This window comes from Sarcophilus harrisii, chromosome 2 (assembly GCF_902635505.1).
Source record: "Sarcophilus harrisii chromosome 2, mSarHar1.11, whole genome shotgun sequence".
Taxonomy (NCBI): domain Eukaryota; kingdom Metazoa; phylum Chordata; class Mammalia; order Dasyuromorphia; family Dasyuridae; genus Sarcophilus; species Sarcophilus harrisii.
In genome coordinates, this window is record NC_045427.1 from 203624612 (window position 1) to 203643564 (window position 18953).

An 18953-nucleotide genomic window follows, 5' to 3' on the forward strand; every position below is an offset into this window, starting at 1 on the left:
TAGCATGAATAAGCCAACACTTCAGGAAGTAGATAATCTTATCATAGATATGGGTGCTTATTGAACTTACATAGATCACAAAACTTGCAAGCTTTCTTATCCTGTAGAATTTTTATCTTTTTCCTCCTATTGTGTGACCCCGAGCAAGTCACTTGACTTCTGTCTGTTTTCTCAACTATAAAATGGAAATAATGGTAACTACTTCACAAGGCCACTAAGGGAATCAGATGAGATAAAGACAATATTTGTCACAGTAGGCATTTAATCAATGGATATACCCTTCCCATTCCTCCCCACACCTCACAACTTTTCCATAGAGGTTCTACTGTGAAAGAATTTCCTGGTGGCCTTCCTGATGAGGAACCTAGAAAAAGATCTGGCTCTAGACTCAGAAGATATAGGTTTACAATTCATCTCTGGTGTATATTATCTTTGTAATTTTGGGCAAATCTGTTTCCCCACTGTTTTAAAATGAGTTGATAGCCTAATATTATATGTCAATAAAAGCCCCAAATAGATATATGATCTCTGTAAGAACACTATATAAAAGGTGGTATCATAAACTGTGACGACTGTGCTAGCACCCCAGATACCTCAGAATCAGCCAGAGTCAGGATAAGCAAAAGTCCTTAGTCTTTATTTTTGGTCTTAGATGCAGGATTGAACAGGATCAAAGCAGAATCTCTGCAACCACCTTCTCCCTCATCTGCCCCTCATCTGCCCCTCATCTGCCCCTCATCTGCCGCCAAAGTGTGACTCTGGCTCATCTCATTCCACCCCCTAATTCCTCCTATAATCCTCTGTATACACCAATCATTGAGCCAGCACAGGATAGTGGGAAGGACCATTTTCCAAGCATATGTTTATAGAGTATTGTCCAATTGGTAGTTAGCCTCAAATGCTCAGTAGTCCTGACCTCAGTGCATTGACTCAATACTTTTAGCCCTCTACAATAAACTAATTAAAAGAGCAAAGAAGAAGTTTTATTTGAGATCTATGAATAATGGAATCAAATAGTATAATTATGGATAGCATAAAATAGTATGGTATGGTATAAAATGGATAATTTTGAATACATAAAATTAACAAATCCAATGTAGTTAAAATTAGAAGTAAAACATAGCAGGGGAAAAAATCTTTGTAGTAATTTTACTGATAAAGGTCTTGTTTCATTATATATACATTTGACTCAAATTTATAAGAGCCATTCCCCCAACTAATAAATATCAACAATGATAGTGGAGTTATGAATTAGTCTAACCAAGCTAGAGGCACTGAATTAATACTTGTTGACTAGACTTGTAGCTTCCCAAATGTAATTTGGCTTTCTTCCTGCTATTTAGTTCTGTGTCCATTTTGGACAATCCAAAAATCATTTGCACTTGACTTTGGAATGAACTTTCATTTAATGATTTCAAGTGGGCTTCTGTAGACTCTGTCTTATTATGACACTGGAGGAAATCTTTAAATCGCAAAGACTATGCTATTTAAGTTTAAACTCAAATGATAGGGTATCTTATATAGAAAATTTCTGAGTATGATCCTGACAATATATAGAGTTTGTCCTCTGAGGACTAGTCTAGCTAAATAGAGAAAGACCCATTACTAACAGACTACTCATTGGACAATGGAACCTTTAACCAAAACAACTCATGAAACAGAAAAATAAAAAAGACCCTCCATCATTTGTCAGTGATGATGGCAGAGGGAGAGAGAAGGAAGCCAAGGGTACTAAGAATGACACATCAGTTAATGTGGTTTCTAAATATGAGATCTTTGCCAATTTGCATAGGAAAATGGATGAATCCGATGCTCCATGAATTCATTACATTGAAAACATTCATGCCAAAATTATTTGAGAAAAGCTAGAATGCTGCCCCTATTCTTCTCTGACCCATTGCCTTCCTCTCTTTGCTGAAGATAAATAACACTAACTCTCAGACTATGTTGATCTGTCTTTTCTCTGTTTGAACTCTCTATCTGAAGAGGTAGGGAATATTTACCTAAAAGTCCTTTTCTCACAATTAGGGTTGGACAGGTAGTAGTGTCATACTTAGTTAAAAATTCCCTTTGAAATATGGCCCACTATGGATGTCCATCAGGTGGAGAATGACTGAATAAATTATAGTATATTAATGTTATGGAATATTATTGTTCTATAAGAAACAATCAGCAGGATGCTTTCAGAAGGGCCTGAAGAGAACTGATGCTGAATGAAATGTTTAGAACCAAGAGAACATTGTACTCAGAAATAGTAAGGTTGTGTCATGATCAATTCTGATGGATGTGACTCTTTTCAACAATGAGATGATTCAGGCCATTTCTTGTGATGAAAAGAGCCATCTGCACCCAGAGAGAGGACTGGGGGGACTGAGTGTGGATCACAACATAGTATTTTCACTCTTTTTGTTGTTGTTTGCTTGCACTTTGTTTTTTTTCTCATTTTTTTCCTTTTTGATCTAATTTTTCTTGTGCAATATGATAATTGTGGAAATATGTACAGAAGAATTGCACAAGTTTAACATATATTGTATTACTTGCCTCTGGGGGGAGGGGAGAAAGGAAGGAAGGGGAGAGGGGAAGGGAGGGGAAAAATTTGGAACACAAGGTTTTGCAAAAGTGAATGTTGAAAATTGTCTACGCAGATGTTTTGAAAATAAAAAGCTCTTATTAAAAAAACTATGAAAAAAAAAAAAAAGAAATATGGCCCACTATGGAGATTAATTGGGAAAAAACTATTATAAATTTGTTGAGATTGAAATCACATTACTGTTGCTAAACGATTTATTTTTGCATTAAGGTAGTTGCTATGTGAGTAGAAAGAAGAGGATGTTATGGAAATATCTGACATCAGATTATAAGGGAAGAAGAAGAATGAGGAGTCAAAGATGACAGCAAAATTGAGAATATGGATGACTAGCAGGTACTCATGATAGTAATAGAGAAATTTTGAAAAGGATTCATTTTAAGGAGAAAGATAATGAAATGAAATCTGCAATGAAAATCACAAATCACTAATGAAAATTCATAATTTTGTCATCCAATTGAAAAAAGATTGTCTTATTCACAGCCCACTCTCTAAAGGCAACTACCACAGGCACAAGAAATTTAGGGGAAGGAAGTGAGTGGGTAAATGGGGTAATTACATAGTACCTTCTTAGGAATTGGATTATAACTGTCCTGAGGGGCTAATATCCTTGGAAGAAGAGTGATAGGTCACTTTTGCAGAGAACAGAGAGGGTGAAATGTGAGAATACTGAACATGGTGCCTCAAAAAGTAGGAATTTAGTAACTGTCTAATTTAATTCGCAATATAGATTTGCATTTTATAGACAATTCTTATTCTATTTTTAAATTAGATTTTTTTTTCAGTCAACAAGCATTTATTTTCTTTCCCTTTCCCTTCCCCCCATTCCAATGGGAAAAAAGAGAAGGGGGAAAAAAAATTAACTTTGGGTTTTTTTTATTTTAAAAAATGTAGTCAGCATGCATAGTAAATTCCCAAATTACCTATGTCCAAAAAATGGTGCTTCATTCTGTACTTTGAGGACATTACTTTTCTGTAAGGATTTAGGTAGCTTGTTTCATCAATAGTCCTCTGGAACAGGGCTTCTTAAACTTTTCCCACTCATGACCCTTTTTGGCCCAGAAACCTTTGTTACATAGATATATAGAGCATATAAAATAGATACACAAATAAAGCATTTTCTAACCCCTACAATCAGTTATGTAACCCTGAACGAGATGAGGTGAGATCTTTCAAGACAGTTGTGAAAATTGAGTAAGGCTTCATCTATTTCAGAGTTGGAGTAGGCCTGAAGGACTTTAAGCATCAAGTCAAGGGCATACTTAAGTTCCCTCCCTGCTATCCCCTAAGGGCATACTTAAGTCCCCTTGTTATCCTCCTATGACATCAGTGTCTTTCTGTTAGGTCAAATATGGGCAACTATGGACTTATTGGTCAAGTTCCATTTCTTGGGTAGTTCCAGAGTTTAGAATGTAAGATCCTCAGCCAATAAGGATGAGGGTCAGTGGTGGGAGGGGGTATTTGCGATAAAAAGTGTTGACCCTGCCCCCTCCGGCGCTTGCTCCCTTCGATTGTCTGCTGGATGAGTGGGACCCCCGGTTCTCAAGAACGTATAATAAACTTCGCTTTGCTTCTAGATATTTCTCCAGCTTTTTTTATTAAATGTTGTCTGAACCACACAACCCCCTACAGAGTCACAGTTTAAGAAGCTTTTCTCTAGACATTAGGGATCTATTAAATGCTTTTGGTCAGGAGAATAACATAGGACAGCTAAGTAAAGGATGAACTGGACAGAAGGTACTAGGGGTGAGAATCATTTCTTAAACTGAAGCGATAATATGAATGAAGAGGACTGACAAAAGATATATCATGAGTGTAGAATTGACAGAACTTGCGAATGATTGGATGTAAGTGGATTGTAAGCTCCTTGAGGGCAAGAACTGTCTTTTGCCTCTTTTTGCGTCTCTCACTTTCAGTATTGCGTCTGGCACACAGTAGGCGCTTAATAGTTTGATTGACTGAAATCCCGCAGCTGACACTATTTGTGTGCGCACTGCTAGTCCTCCTCCCCGATCCTCCATTTAAACAGCTGCAAAATTGGGGTGACGGTAACAGTTCCCTAACGGTAACTATTTAGGACTTTCAATGGGACAAGGAATATGTAATGCGCTTTGAGACGATGCAGCCCAGACGTTAAAGATGCTATAATAAGGTGAGCACTTGGGTATATCAACCCAGGCTTTGGTGACGTCACCTAGGCACCGGAAGAGGGTGGGAGGAAGCCGCTTTCGGGAAGACCAAAACCGTGGAGAAAGAGCACCTATCTTCTCTGCGACACGAGTCTCCCAGCCAAGGGGAGACAGTGGACAGGGGGGCGTGGCCAAGTGGGCGGGAGCTCAGCAGACAAGCGGGCCGAGGGGCGGGGCTTCAAGCAAGACAGCCCCTTGGAAGTCTCCGGGGCTAGGCTAAATGCCGTAGGGGGTGGTTCTGTCTACTGGGCATGCGCGGCGGTGGCGCGGCTGTGCGATACAGGTAAGTATCCTGCGTTTGGGCTTCAGCTAGTGCGCTGAACTTGGGTCCTTTTGGTGGGATTTATGACCTCATTGCGGAAGAAGAGATTACTGCCTTGTTTTAGTCTATCTTTGACCTTCATGGTTACTCCGGCCCTAGCAAATGAAAGTGTCTGGGGGGCAAGGAGGGCAAACGTTCAGTTCGCTTCCGGGTCGCCCCGGTGTGCCTTCCGGCTTTCCTTAGCCGCCAAAGCGAACCGCTCCCCACCGACCACCTCTCTAAGCCTCCTAACCTCTCGGAGCTGGGAGTAGGGCGACCGTGGTAGCGCCGAACTACATAAGAATCACATCCGTCTCCTAGTCTGTGAGGACGGTAGTGTCATGAGGGGGTGATGTACCCACCTCCTGTAGGAGCAAGACAGTTAAGTGGCGTTGGATGGACCCTGCAGCCGAGGAGACTGAGCCATTTAACCTATGTCGCTGTTTCCGAAACTGTGACATGGGGGAAATAACCCCCCCTACCTCACCGGCTTGTTGTCGAACTTCAAAAGAGATATTTATGAAAGCACTTAACACGGTGCTTAGCGCTTTCTAGAAACATAAGCGCGTATTCCCTCCCCTCTCCCATTCTTCATTAGCGCGAGCATTTATTAAGTGCCTGTTGGATACATCGTTATGTACCTTAACGAAGCACTTGAAAAAAATCCAATGATGGCCACAACAGGGGAGCTTAGAATTTAAATTTGTTACCTAAAAAGGCGTTTGATGGGAGAGAAGAAACTATTCATTGTCACTTAGGACAAGTCACATGGCTTCTCTAGACCTCATTGTTCTCATCTGTAAAATGAGCCAGTAGGGTTATGCCTAGATGACCTCAAATTCCTTTTCTAGGACTATTTTATGATCCTATACTCTATTCCAGTGTCTTCTTTAGTGTGAAAGTGACCCTGTTCTTTGACAAAGAGACCTAATTCAGTTTCAATTGATCAATGACGGACAGAAGCAGCTACACCCAAAGAAAAAAAAACACTGGGAAATGAATGTAAACTGTTTGCATTTTTGTTTTTCTTCCCGGGTTATTTCTACCTTCTGAATCCAATTCTCCCTGTGCAACAAGAAAACTGTTTGGATCTGCACACATACATTGTATCTAGGATATACTGTGACATATTCAACATATATAGGACTGCTTGCCATCTGGGGGAGGGGGTGGAGGGTGGGAGGGAAAAAACGGAACAGAAATGAGTGTAAGGGATAATGTTGTTAAAAAAATTACCCTGGCATGGATTCTGTCAATAAAAAGTTACTATAATTAAAAAAAAAAAAAAAAAAGAAAGTGACCCTGAACGCTTAGAGGTTATACCAGCTAAGCACAACCTCTGATGCTCTGGCCAAGTTGGAAAGCCTTTTGAGTACTGACACATACTAGAAAAGGCCTAAGTGAGTTTAGGGAGGTTCGCTTTCCAGATTGAGAACTAGATGATGGTTGGTTGTTTTTTTTTTTTTTTGTTTGTTTGTTTTTGCCATAACTAGTTCCTGAAACCATCTATTGCTAAGGTATAGAACTTATCACAGTGCCTGGCACAGAGTAGGTAGGTAAGTGCTTAATTGGCTAGAGATTGATTGGCTAGAAGAATTGTAAACTAATCAGTGGAGAGAATACTTTATTAGTGGAATTAATAGTTATTTTAAAAAGAGCTCATTCTGTTTTATTTTGAGTAACTTTAGCAATATATAGGATTCTTTCCCCCTTTTCATTTCCCTGCCTCTACTCTCCAGTTTATATATACATTTCCTTTAGATTCCTGAAATTTGGGTTTAACTGATTTTGTATTCATTACATCTTTTTAAGGTTCTGTCATTAAAGTCTTCCAAGAGGTCTTTCTATAATTGTAGATCTTAATAAATTTTAAGATTATGAAGTTAGTCTGTGGTACTACTACATACCTCTCAGATTGGCTAAGATGACAGAAAAATTTGGTAATGTTGGAGGAGATTTGGGAAAGCTAGGACACTAATATATTGTTGGTGGAGTTGAGAACTGATCTAAACCTTTTAGAGAGCGATTTGGAACTATACCCAAAGACTATCAAACTGCATACCGTTTGATTGAGTAGTGTCTCTCCTGAGCCAGTATCCCAAAGAGATCATAAAAAAAGGGAAAAAAATCCACATGGGCAAAAATGTTTGTAGCAGCCCTTTTTATAGTGACAAGGAACTGGACACTGAGTAAATTTTCATCAGTTGGGGAATGGCTGAATAAATTTTGTAAATTTATTTTTTAATATGATATTTATTTATAAATATAAATTTATTTATATTATTGCTGAATAAAATTTGTAAAATTTATGGTATGGTATAAGTTATGGTATGAATAAGTTGTGACATGTTATGGAATATTATTTTTGTATAAAAAACAATCAGCAGGATGATTTCAGAAAAGTCTGGAAAGACTTACATGAACTGATGCTAAGTGAAGTGAGTAGAACCAAAAGAACATTGTACACAGCAACAAGAAGATTATGTGATGGTCAATTCTGATGGACATGGCTCTTTTCTACAATGAGGTGATTCAGGTCAATTCTAAAACACTTCTGATGGAGAGACCCCTCTACATCCAGAGAGAGGGATATGGGGACTGAATGTGGATCACAACATAGTATTTTGACCTTTTTGTAGTTTACTTTTTGTTTTCTTTCTCATTTTCTTTCTCTTTTTGATCTGATTTTTCTTGTGCAGCATGATAAATGTGGAAATATGTATAGAAGAATTGCACATGTTTAACCTATATTGGATTACTTGCTGTTTAGGGAAAGGGGTATGGGGAATGAAGGGAGAAAAATTTGGAACACGGGTTTTGCAAGAGTGAATGTTGAAAACTATCTTTGCATATATTTTGAAAATTTTAAAAACTATTATTTAAAAAGATCATGAAGTTAGCTAGTAGTGGATTAAAAACTGTCTTTTAAAACTCTTTCCCTCCCCACCCCTTTTCCTAAATATGTCACTTTTCCTCCTTGTGCTTCAGTTTCTTTCCTCTTAAATGGGGATAATAAGGCTTAAAATCATTAGCTCCTTAGGGTGATCAGATTTTCACAAAGAGAAAAGGGAATCCAAAATAACTTGGAACACCTGAGAAAGATATAAAACAAGAAGATAATCTTTCAAAAGCAGGGTATCTGGTTCCATACCTTACAGGCAACTTGTGAAAGAGATTTAGGTTTTCTAAATTGAATAAATACATGATGACAATAAACTTACTACTACTCCTGGAGAGTTAAGAAAAACACCATCTCTTCCCTAAAAGAATTTAAAACTATGTGAAGGGCAGCACAGAATATAAAACAAATAGTCTAATTTTAAGAAAGTTTCCAGCTGCGTTGTTTTCCTTAACTTATAGAAAAATCAGTGTGAGAGAGGGCAATTTCTTTGATTTGTAGATCTTATATTTAATACTTTTTTTTCCTATTCTAGTCTTATCTTTGTCCTATTTCTATTTTACCATATTTCTGTTTGGTGGATAGTTATAAAAAGCTCAACCACAAGATGACACATGGATCAACCAATCAATAGTTATTTATTAAGTACTTAATATGATACCGTGCTAGACACTGGAAATACAGCTACAAAGAATGAAACAGTCCCTACTCAGAAGTAGCCTACAATCTAATTGGGAAGTGGTATGTAAACACACACACACATGTATGTGATATATGCACATTGCAACATGTTTGTAATTATATTGTTATATAACACATGTTATATAGGCAAGCATATGCATATATGTAAAATATATGTTATATAAATACAAATATAATATGAATATAAAGTGATTAAATAGTAAATATCTACACAGTAGTGAATATAAAGGAATTTTGGAGGGAGGGCCCAACAGTTGTGAAAATCAGAAAGGCTTCATGCAGAAGATGTTTCTTAAAATGCACTTTAAAGGAATGGAGGGACTCCCTGAGACCTAGGGAAGAAGAGAGTAAATTCCAGATTTATGGGACTGCCTATGCAAAGTTGGTGGCGTGTGTTATGAAAAATGGAAGCTGGTGAGTTTGATTGAATCACAGAGTAAAAGAGGAGTTAGTAATGCCCAGTAAGGCCAGAAAGATGAGGTTGGGACCAAGTTGTGAAGTTAAACAGGGAACTTATATTTGATCCCAAAGGCAATTGAAAGCCATTTAAGTAGATTGAGTAGGAAAATCACTTTGGCATTATAACTTTTTATCATAACTACTATTGAAGCACCTCCATTTATTTTTAACTTGATTAAATTTTTCATTACTATTTTCCATTCTACTCATTCATTCTCTTATTCAAGAACATTGTCTATATAGAATGCACCATGGAGCTTGTAAGTGGATCTTACATTGTACTGGACGATAGAGGTAGAATATGACATATACATAAAATAAGAATAAGTACCATACAAGGGAGGTAGGTAGTAATGGAAGCAAAGGAGAGATCCAAAGTGTGCTTAGGAATATTTGAGAGGGGAAAAGACTTTTTAGTCTTTTTTTTTTTTTTTTTTTTTTTTAAAGCTATAGGCAATACAGAAGGCTTCAGAGAGGAGATAGCACCTGACATAATCCTAAAAAGACTTTAGAGTTCCTGAAAGACCAGATAGGTAAGAAGTACCTTGCAGGCATGGGGGTTACACAGTGCAAGGAAGTGGGGACCAACATGTAAAGTTTGAGGAAACAGTACTCAAAACTGGAACTTAGAACCCATGATAGGAAGTAATGTGAACTAAAGCTAGAAAATAAAGTTGAAACCAAAAGGGGAGATTCTTAAATTCTAGCCTCAAGAGTTTGCATTTTATGCTAAAGGCAATAGGTAGACACTAAAGATTTTTGAGTAGGGGAATGATGGTGAATAGGCTTCTAAGGAAAATTATTTTGACAGACATGTGGAAGACAATTTGAAGCTTTATCCTTCGAACTGTTATGGAAACTTAGGTTATAAAGGGTTAAAAAAATAAGAGGTGGATGCTGATAATTTCTCTTTCTCTCATTCCAACCCTAGTTGAACAATAAAAGATAAAATTCATAAACATGCATAGTCAAGCATAGAAAAGTCCAAAAACATATTTCATCCTGCACTTTGAGTCTGTTAACTTTTAGGTATAAGATGGGCAGCATGCTTAATCTTTGGTTCTCTGAAATTAAGATTTGTTATTCCGGTGATCAGAATTCTTAAAGTCTGTTTTTTTTTTCTTATAACATTGCTGTTATCATATAAGTTCTCCTGCTTTTATTCACTTCTCTCTGCATTAGTTCACACAAGTCATTTGTTTTCTCTGAAACCATATCATCATTCATATACCCAAATTTATTTAACCATTCCCTAATAGATGAGCACATCCTTTGTTAACTATTTTGCTACTACAGAACAAGCTCCTATAAATATTTTTGTACATAGAATTCTTTTTCTCTTTGATCTTCAAGGCTAATTTAAAAAAAAAAGATAGTTAAGACTCATATTTTTAGGTGCCTGGAAAAAAGCTAATAGACTGGTAGATACTGAAGATGAAATATCTCGTTTTATAGGAAACCTTTCATGATCCTCCCACTTACTAGTTTCCCCCCTCAAAAAAAATCTATTCAGTATATATTGACATTACTTATGTGTTTATATGTATTATTTTTCATGACCTTTTCCCAGAATTTTAACTTAAGATAAAATAATTTTATTTTTCTCTTTTCATCCTCAGTACTAACACAATCTTTCATATAATAAATACTTAATGATAAATGCTTGTTGAATGAATGAACAACCTCACTGACTGAGGAAGTTGGCCTTGGCAAGGAAAAAGGCCATGCTATCTTTTAAGACTGGAACAAGATCAAATGAATGGAAAAGTAGAAAAGTTTTGGATATAGAGGAATGGATAAAATAGCACATAATGAATGACCTAGATCTCCTCTGTAGGAGGTAAAGTCATGCTGTGAGGAATATGATTGAGAAAAAAGAAATCATTAAAAATATTACTGTGAGGTATCACTGAAGTGTAGTTAACATGGTATCTCAGAGTGGTTTGGGGAATGCTACTACTTTTTCTCCTACTCCTTCTTTTCAAAAAGCAGGAACAGTTTACTTTTGACCCTATGCAATTTTCACTTATGATTTCTTGAAATATAGTTCTGGGGGGGGGGGGTGGGAAACAGACTTTAAAAAGTCCCACTGTATAATACCTATAAACCCAGATCACTCCAACTTTTGACTATTTGTCTCCTTTGCAAAAATGGGACAGTATGACTATGAAAATACTGTATTATATAAGCCCTTTTTGATGTCCTTTATAAGGCCTTTTTCATATGTTTTGATAGGTTTTTGATATGTTGGTTAGTTTTACTGAACTGTTTTTTTCCTCTTTTTTATTCCTTGTTATAAGGGATTGCTTCCTCTGAATCAAAGGGAAGAGAAATAATACTGGAAAATGAAGATGAAAAAAGGCCAAAAGATAAAAATTTAATAGAAAAAAATTCTTAATGGATCTTTAAAATTTTAGCTTCCCATTTGGGAGGGGTTCATGGTAAAACTTAATATTTTTTAATTTTTGATTGAGTACATATTGAGTACAAAATTAATAATTTCTTAATATTTCTTAAATTTAAGAAAGAACAGCTACAATGAAGAAATACTTATAAGCCTCTTTATATATGTGTGTGTGTGCACACATGCATGCACTTTATTTTTTTAAAATTGTTTTTATAATTTGTATTTACAAAACATATGTATGGGTAATCTTTGAACACTGACCCTTGCAAAACCTTCTATTCCAAATTTTCCCCTCCTCCCCCCACCCCCTCCCTAGATGGCAGGTAGTCCAATACATGTTAAATATGTTAAAATATATGTTAAATCCAACATATATATATATATATATATATATATATATATATATATTTATATACACACACACACACACACACACATATATTTATACAGTTATCTTGCTGCACAAGAAAAATTGGATCTAGAAAGAAAGAAAAAAACCTGAGAAGGAAAACAAAAAATGCAAGCAAACAACAGAAAGCGTGAGAATGCTATGTGGGTTCCACACTCTGTTCCCACAGTTTTCTTTCTGGGTATAGATAGCTCTCTTTTTCACTGCACAAGTGGAACTTGTTTGAATCATCTCATTGTTGAAGAGAGCCATGTCCATCAGAACTGATCATCATATAGTCTTCTTGTTGCTGTGTATAATAATCTCCTGGTCCTGCTCATTTCACTTAGCATAAATTCATGTACATCTCTTCAGGCCTCTCTGAAATCATCCTGCTGGTCGTTTCTTACAGAACAATAATATTCCATAATAGTCATATACCACAGTTTATTCAGCCATTCTCCAGTTGATGGGTATCCACTCAGTTTCCGGCTGCCACAAACATTTTTTGCACATGTGGGTCCCTTTCTCCCCTTTAAGATCTCTTTAGGACACCAGCCCAGTAGTAACACTTCTGGTTCAAAGGGTAATGCTCATACACTTTAAAGTTCAATGTAGTAATATAAGTTATATTTTTGAAATTTAGGATGGCTCCCCCAAATCAAATTTTGGCAACAAAGATTTTTAAGGGAATTTTAACCCTTGAACTTCTTGGAATCGCAGGAGCATATTGGCTGTTTAATAAAATGAACACAAATCAAGGTAATAATTTTCTTTTACACTCTCTTGCTTTTTAGTACTTTGAAACCATAAAACATATTACCACTCATTTTTAGTAGATAATTCTTAAGATCTTTTGAGGGAAGAGAGACTAGTTTTGCTGTGGGCGGGAGAGGGAAATTCTCTTACACTGTGGTTTTTTTTTAACCCCCAAGAAATATATTAAGTACAAATTTATGTATGAAGGAAAGGATGGCTTTGTTTCCAGACCAAATTTGTGAGACAAGATAGCTGGCCAGGAGGACAGATTGGTTGGGACAGTTTATGTGGACATTTTTAGGAACAAGTAGAGCCTTTTCCAGCTTCCCCACAGAACTTCACTGGCAGATAGAGATAGAAAGCAGGAAGTAGTGTCTCAGTACTGTCAAGTATTTACTTTAGATAGAATTCATTTTAATATCTTTGTACGTCTTAAGTATTGTGAACAGCACTTGAATGTGAATCATAGTTCTAAACTTTTCATACCATGAATAAGTTCAGATCACATGACACAGAACGGATGGCAGACAAGAAACTCACTCCATGGCTGGTGTAAAATAAATTTCTGTAAGCTGAGAGAGGAAAATTCTCATACTTTTAAATGCCATTTCTACATTGTTTTCATCATAAATGCAAACCATTATTAACATCATAGAATTACCATAAGGATTTTATGAAGACCCAGCAGGTGCATCTTGGAACCCATCCAAGAATTACTGAGTTACCCAGAAGATGGTATGGGGCCTCCTGTCCAGAAGGCTCCCACGGCGCCTCCCAGCATGGCGTTGTCTGAGGGGTTTGTTAAACATGATGAAATTCTAACTAAGCTTTCTTTTTTCCATCAGATTTCAGACATACAATGAGTAAGAGATTTCCCTTAGTCTTAGAAGGTAAGTTTTTCCTCCTAAGTCATATTAAAGATGGGTGAGTGCAGTAAAGAGCTGATGTGGATAACCTGTAAGGATTGGAAGATTAAGAGGGAAAATGATGCTGGGAAAAGGACCTTGCCGCAAGGAGAGCCCTGGAACCCCTGGCACTTGCCAGCTGCATGTCTGTGGGCATTTCACCCAGCCTTTCTGAATCTCCATTTTCTTATCTGCAAAATATGAATGATGCTGTAATACCCATCTCATTAGGTGATTTTATAGAATGAAAGTATCTGTGTGTGTGTGCACGTGTGTGCACATATAAAATATATAACACTGTAAGGTTTACAAAGCAACATTATTTTTGTAAACCTTATGGTACTTTGTGATTAGCCCCTTTTATTCAGACTAAATAATAATTTTTTTGAGACATCTAACTGGCACTTGTGAAATCAACCCATAGTTTAGGTGACCTGCTTTAATTACAATGAGCTGAATAGCAACCATTCCTTCAAAGTTAACAACTTGAATAGAACTCCTCTGATACAGGGTGAAGGGAACTGAATTTTTCCAGTAGTTCCCAAAAGGGCATTTATAAGTTGGTAAATTGAGCTATTTATCCACAATTCTCTGCCACCACTTTAACTTTATATTGTTTAGCACCTTTTCCTCTAAGTATTGAAATGTGGCATAGTGGGAAGAGTTACTGAACGTGAAATCAGTTTCCTGAACCTGAATTCAAGTTTTGCCTCTTATAGTTAGTAGCAATGTGATTATGAGCAAATGACTTCACTTTTCAAAGCTTGTTTCCTTATCTGTAATAAGAGAACAATACTTAACTATCAACATTATAGAGTTGTTGGGAGTAGAGGGCATTGTAAGCACTTTACAAATGTTATCATCACAATCTACTTCTAAGTGACATGTTACCCTTGTTATGTAATTGAATTATAATTTTATTCCTTGCAAGAAAAGTTTTAAAATTATGAAATGTCCTGGTTCAGGATAAGGTAAAGTAAACACATCTTGTCAATTTCATCTCCTTTTAGTATGTAATCTAAGTTATTTAAGTAAATGGTCTGTTCACATTTTTCTCCTATAATAAAGTAATGATTTGTTGAATGATGTTCATTATGATTACTTTTTTATGTTAATTTATCATTGAAATACATATTCTTATTTTTAGCTTATTACAAATCTAATGAATGGTCTGGACTCTATGGAATAAGAGAACGTGATCAAGAAGAATGGTTAAACTGCAAAAATTAGAAGTAAGTTGAATTTTAAACAAATAAATTATTGCTTATTGTTAAAAATCCAATTGTTTTAAAAACGTCCCTTTGTTTTGTTTTTCAGCCTCTTCAATTTGAACTTTTCTTCTCTCTGAGTCATAACACTAGTCATCTCTTTCAGCTTCCTGCTGAATTGTTTTTATACTTTTGAAGAAAAAGCCAGTGTGGTTGCATCAAATAAAGTTTTTGATTAAACACACACACACACATGTATGTAATGTAATAATATGTGTGTGTGTGTGTATGTTTTAAACTCAAGAAAGCCATATTCTATTGAGGCAACTGAGATCTTTTATTATTCTGAAACCAGTAGCAGAAAGAAAGGAAAAATTTTCAGTGGAAGCTATTCTATCCAAATATATGCTTATCAGTGTAAGAATAATAAAGAGTAACTTTAAAATATCAGAAATTATGACTACATTTAGTTTGTATATACATCATTGTTGTAGCATGGCATATGATAAATTGTTTGGTTAATAAAATACAATTAGTAAATTTGAAGTGTTTTGTTTAATTTAGACTACAGCAATCACTAAACACAAGATTACATTTTTGTATTATTGCTAACTAACAATTTTTTAATCAGTTACTTAGGTGGCTTAAAACTAGTATGCTTTAAGTTACTAAACATTTATTCAAAGTCTGCTGTTTTGCAGCATTGTTAGGAAAGCTGATAGGGATTTTTGGTTAAGTTTGAAAAGTTATTTGTAATGTAATTATAAATTATTACAATTTGTAAACCTGTTGGTTTATTGCAAGAGTACTCCAGAAATTTTTAAAAAGTATTCATTGGGAATTCCTTTTTAAAAGATATTAAGAGATTAAGGGAGATTTGGACCTCAAATAAAATGAAGAAAAGGTCTTCTGAATTTTCCTACAAATTGATGATTACAATTTCAATATAGAAAGAATAGAACTCAGACTTGGGCGGGGGGGAGGAAGAAATTCAAGAATGGAGAGGAGTTGTGTATATGTAATATATGTAATAAGTAAATGGTTTCAAAATGTATGAGAATAAGAAACTTAGAGATGTTCAAATAAAACTATTAAAGAAAGGAAAAGAATGGAGGAAAACAAATATCCTTTACTTGACATCTTAAAAATATAAAGGACTTAAATAACTAGATGAATTGGGGGGAAAACATATGAAAAATGAAATTGCCTATTGTTTCAGAACAAAAAATACAATTAACATTTCCACAGTTATAAGCAGTGTTGTAACAGGCAAAGTGTGATGTGGAGAGGGAGAAGGAGAGTTCACTTCCTTCCCACAGTGACCACTATTCCTTCACCTCATTTTATAGCCTTGTGTGGCAGAGGCTGCAATTGCTCCTTGTAGGTTTCCCTAAGGTACAGGTTAAAAAATGGCCTCCAGAGGTCTCTTGGAGACTTTTTTTAATTATAGCCTTTTATTTTCAAAATATATACATGGATAATTTTTGACATTCACCCCTACAAAACAACTGTGTTCTAATTTTTTTCCCTCCCTTCATCTCCTCCTCCAGTCAGCAAGTGATCCAATATATGTTAAACCTGTGCAATTCTTCTGTACACATATTTCCACAGTTATCTTGCTGCACAAGAAAAATCAATTCAAAAGAAAAAAAATGAGAAAGAAAACAAAATGCCTGCAGGCAAACACCACAAAGAGAGTGAAAATACTATGTTGTGATCCATTCTGAGTTCCCTTCATGCTCTCTTTGGGTACAGATGACTCTCTTCATCACAAGATCTTTGAAATTGACCTGAATCATCCATTGTTTAAGGGAGCCATGTCCATCAGAATTGATCATCACGTAATCTTCTTGCTGTGTACAATGATCTCTTGCAGGCTATCTTATCAGCGTCAGCCATGCTTTCTTTGGGGTCAGAGGAATCCCATGCATGATACCTTGCTCTCGCCAGCCAAATTTGTCCCAGGCATGATAACTGGTTATTGGTGACAAAGAGCAAGGATGTGAAGTTATTTTCTTACCTTGAAGTGAAACAGCATAAAGTCAATTGCTTTTTTTCAGTTGCCTGTCTTAGTTCTAATCTTAGAACTGACTTTCACCTTCTAGTAACAGTAATTATAGAAATTTTATAAAGTAAATGCATAATTAACAATAAATTTCACTACCAGAAAATGAAATGATCACCTTTACCTATACATTAGGGATATTATGAATATATAAATTTGCACTTAAAAAATTTTAACAGCTTTTTACTTTTCCATGCAGATAGATTTCAGTATTCACCTTTGCAAAACTTTGTGTGCAAAACATTTTTCTCCCTCCCTCCTCCCACCTCTTCTATAGATAGCAAGCAATCCAGTATAGGTCAAACATGTGCAGTTCTTCTAAGCATATTTCCATATTTGTCATGCTGCACAAGAAAAATCAGATCAAAAGTTGAAAAAAAAAATTGCAAACAACAATAAAAAGTGAAAATACTGTGCTTTGACCCACATTCAGTCTCCATAGTTCTCTAAGTGCAGATGGCTCTCTCTATTACAATTGGAATTATTTTGAATGACCTCGTTGAAAAGAGCTGCGTCCATCACAGTTGATCATCACATAATCATCTTGTTGCCATGTACAATGATCTCCTAGTTCTGCTCACCTCACTTAGCATCAGTTCATGTAAATCTCTCCAGGCCTCTCTGAAATCATCCTCCTGATCATTTCTTACAGAATAATAATATTCCATAACATTTATATACTATAACTTATTTAGCTATTTCCCCAAGTGATGGGCATCCACTCAGTTTCCAGTCCCCTAACACTAGAAAAAGGATTGTTTTAAAGATTTTTGCATATAGGGATCTTTCCCCTTTTTTTATGATCTCTTTAGGATACAGACCCAGAAGGGAAACTCCTGAATCAAAGGTATGCACAATTTAACAGCCCATTAGGTCATTTAGGTACAGATCCAAATTGCTCTCCAGAATGATTGAATCATTTCACAACTCCTCTACAATGCATTAGTGCTCCAGTTTTCCAACATCCTCTCTAACACTTAAATCATCTTTCTCTGTCATCTTAGCTAATCTAAGAGCTCTGAGGTGGTACCTCAGAGTTGTCTTAATTTGCATTTCTCTAATCAATAGTGATTGAACATTTTTCATATGACTAAAAATGACTTTAATTTCATCTGAAAATTGTTCATATCATTTGTTCATTTATCAACTGGGAAATGGCTTGAGTTCTTATAAATTTGAGCCATCTCACTATATGTTTTAGAAGTGAGGCTTTTATCAGAAGCACTGGATATAAAAATTTTTTCCCCCAGTTTTCTGCTTCCCTTCTAATCTTGGTTGCAGTGGTTTTGTTTGTACAAAACCTTTTTAATTTAATGTAATCAAAATTGTGCATTTTGCATTTCCTAATGTTTTTTAGTTCTTTGGCCATGAGTTCCTTCCTTTTGCACAGATCTAAGAGACAAAGTATCCCTTGTTCTCCTACTTTGCTTTTAGGATCACCCTTGATGTCTAAATCATAAACCCATTTCAACTTTATCTTGATATAGAGTGTTACGTGTTGACAGTGCCTAGTTTCAGCAATGTTATCAAATAGTGAATTTTTTCCCCGAAAGTTAATCAAATACTGGATTACTATAGGCATTGACTACTTTGTCTTGTGAATCTAAGCTATTTCACTGGTTAACTATTCTGTTTCCTAGCCAGTACCAAATGGTGATGACCATCACTTTATAATATAGTTTTAGGTCTGGTACAGCTAAGGCACCTTCCTTTGCATTTTTCTTCATTAATACCCTTGAAATTCTTGACTTTTTGTTCTTCCAGATGAATTGTGTTTTTTTTTCCTAACTCAATTATTTCTTGGTAATTTAATTGGTATGGCATTGAATAAGTAGATTATTTTAGGTAAAATTGTCATTTTTATTATATTAACTCGGCCTACCCATGGACACTTGATATTTTCCCAGTAATTTAGATTTATTTGCATGAAAAGTGTTTTGTAATTGTGTACACATAGTTCCTGGCTTTGTCTTGGGAGGTAGACTGCCAAATATTTTATATTTATAATTATTTTAAATGAAATTTCTTTTTTTTGTCTTGCTGTTGGACTTTGTTGGTAAGATTCAGAAATGCTGATGATTTGT

General features: G+C 35.6%; 1 protein-coding gene across 1 annotated transcript; it reads left to right on the forward strand.

Moving 5' to 3' along the window:
• The first annotated feature begins 4953 nt into the window (after nucleotides 1-4953).
• On the forward strand, nucleotides 4954-15350 carry CEBPZOS (CEBPZ opposite strand). Its single transcript, XM_031951281.1, has 5 exons — nucleotides 4954-5059; nucleotides 12579-12694; nucleotides 13537-13581; nucleotides 14744-14828; nucleotides 14914-15350. Exons 1-4 carry the CDS (start codon nucleotides 5028-5030, stop codon nucleotides 14824-14826), a joined length of 276 nt encoding a protein of 91 aa, XP_031807141.1. The 5' UTR covers nucleotides 4954-5027; the 3' UTR covers nucleotides 14827-14828; nucleotides 14914-15350.
• Nucleotides 15351-18953: the final 3603 nt, after the last annotated feature.

What these genes read in the sequence shown, in the direction of transcription:
- CEBPZOS (XM_031951281.1), top strand. Translation starts at nt 5,028, where the DNA reads ATGCGCGGCGGTGGCGCGGCTGTGCGATACAG. An exon ending in TAAAATGAACACAAATCAAG is followed by an intron (nt 12,695 to 13,536) that starts GTAATAATTTTC and finishes TTTTTCCATCAG; the next exon opens with ATTTCAGACATACAATGAGT. An exon ending in ATTTCCCTTAGTCTTAGAAG is followed by an intron (nt 13,582 to 14,743) that starts GTAAGTTTTTCC and finishes TCTTATTTTTAG; the next exon opens with CTTATTACAAATCTAATGAA.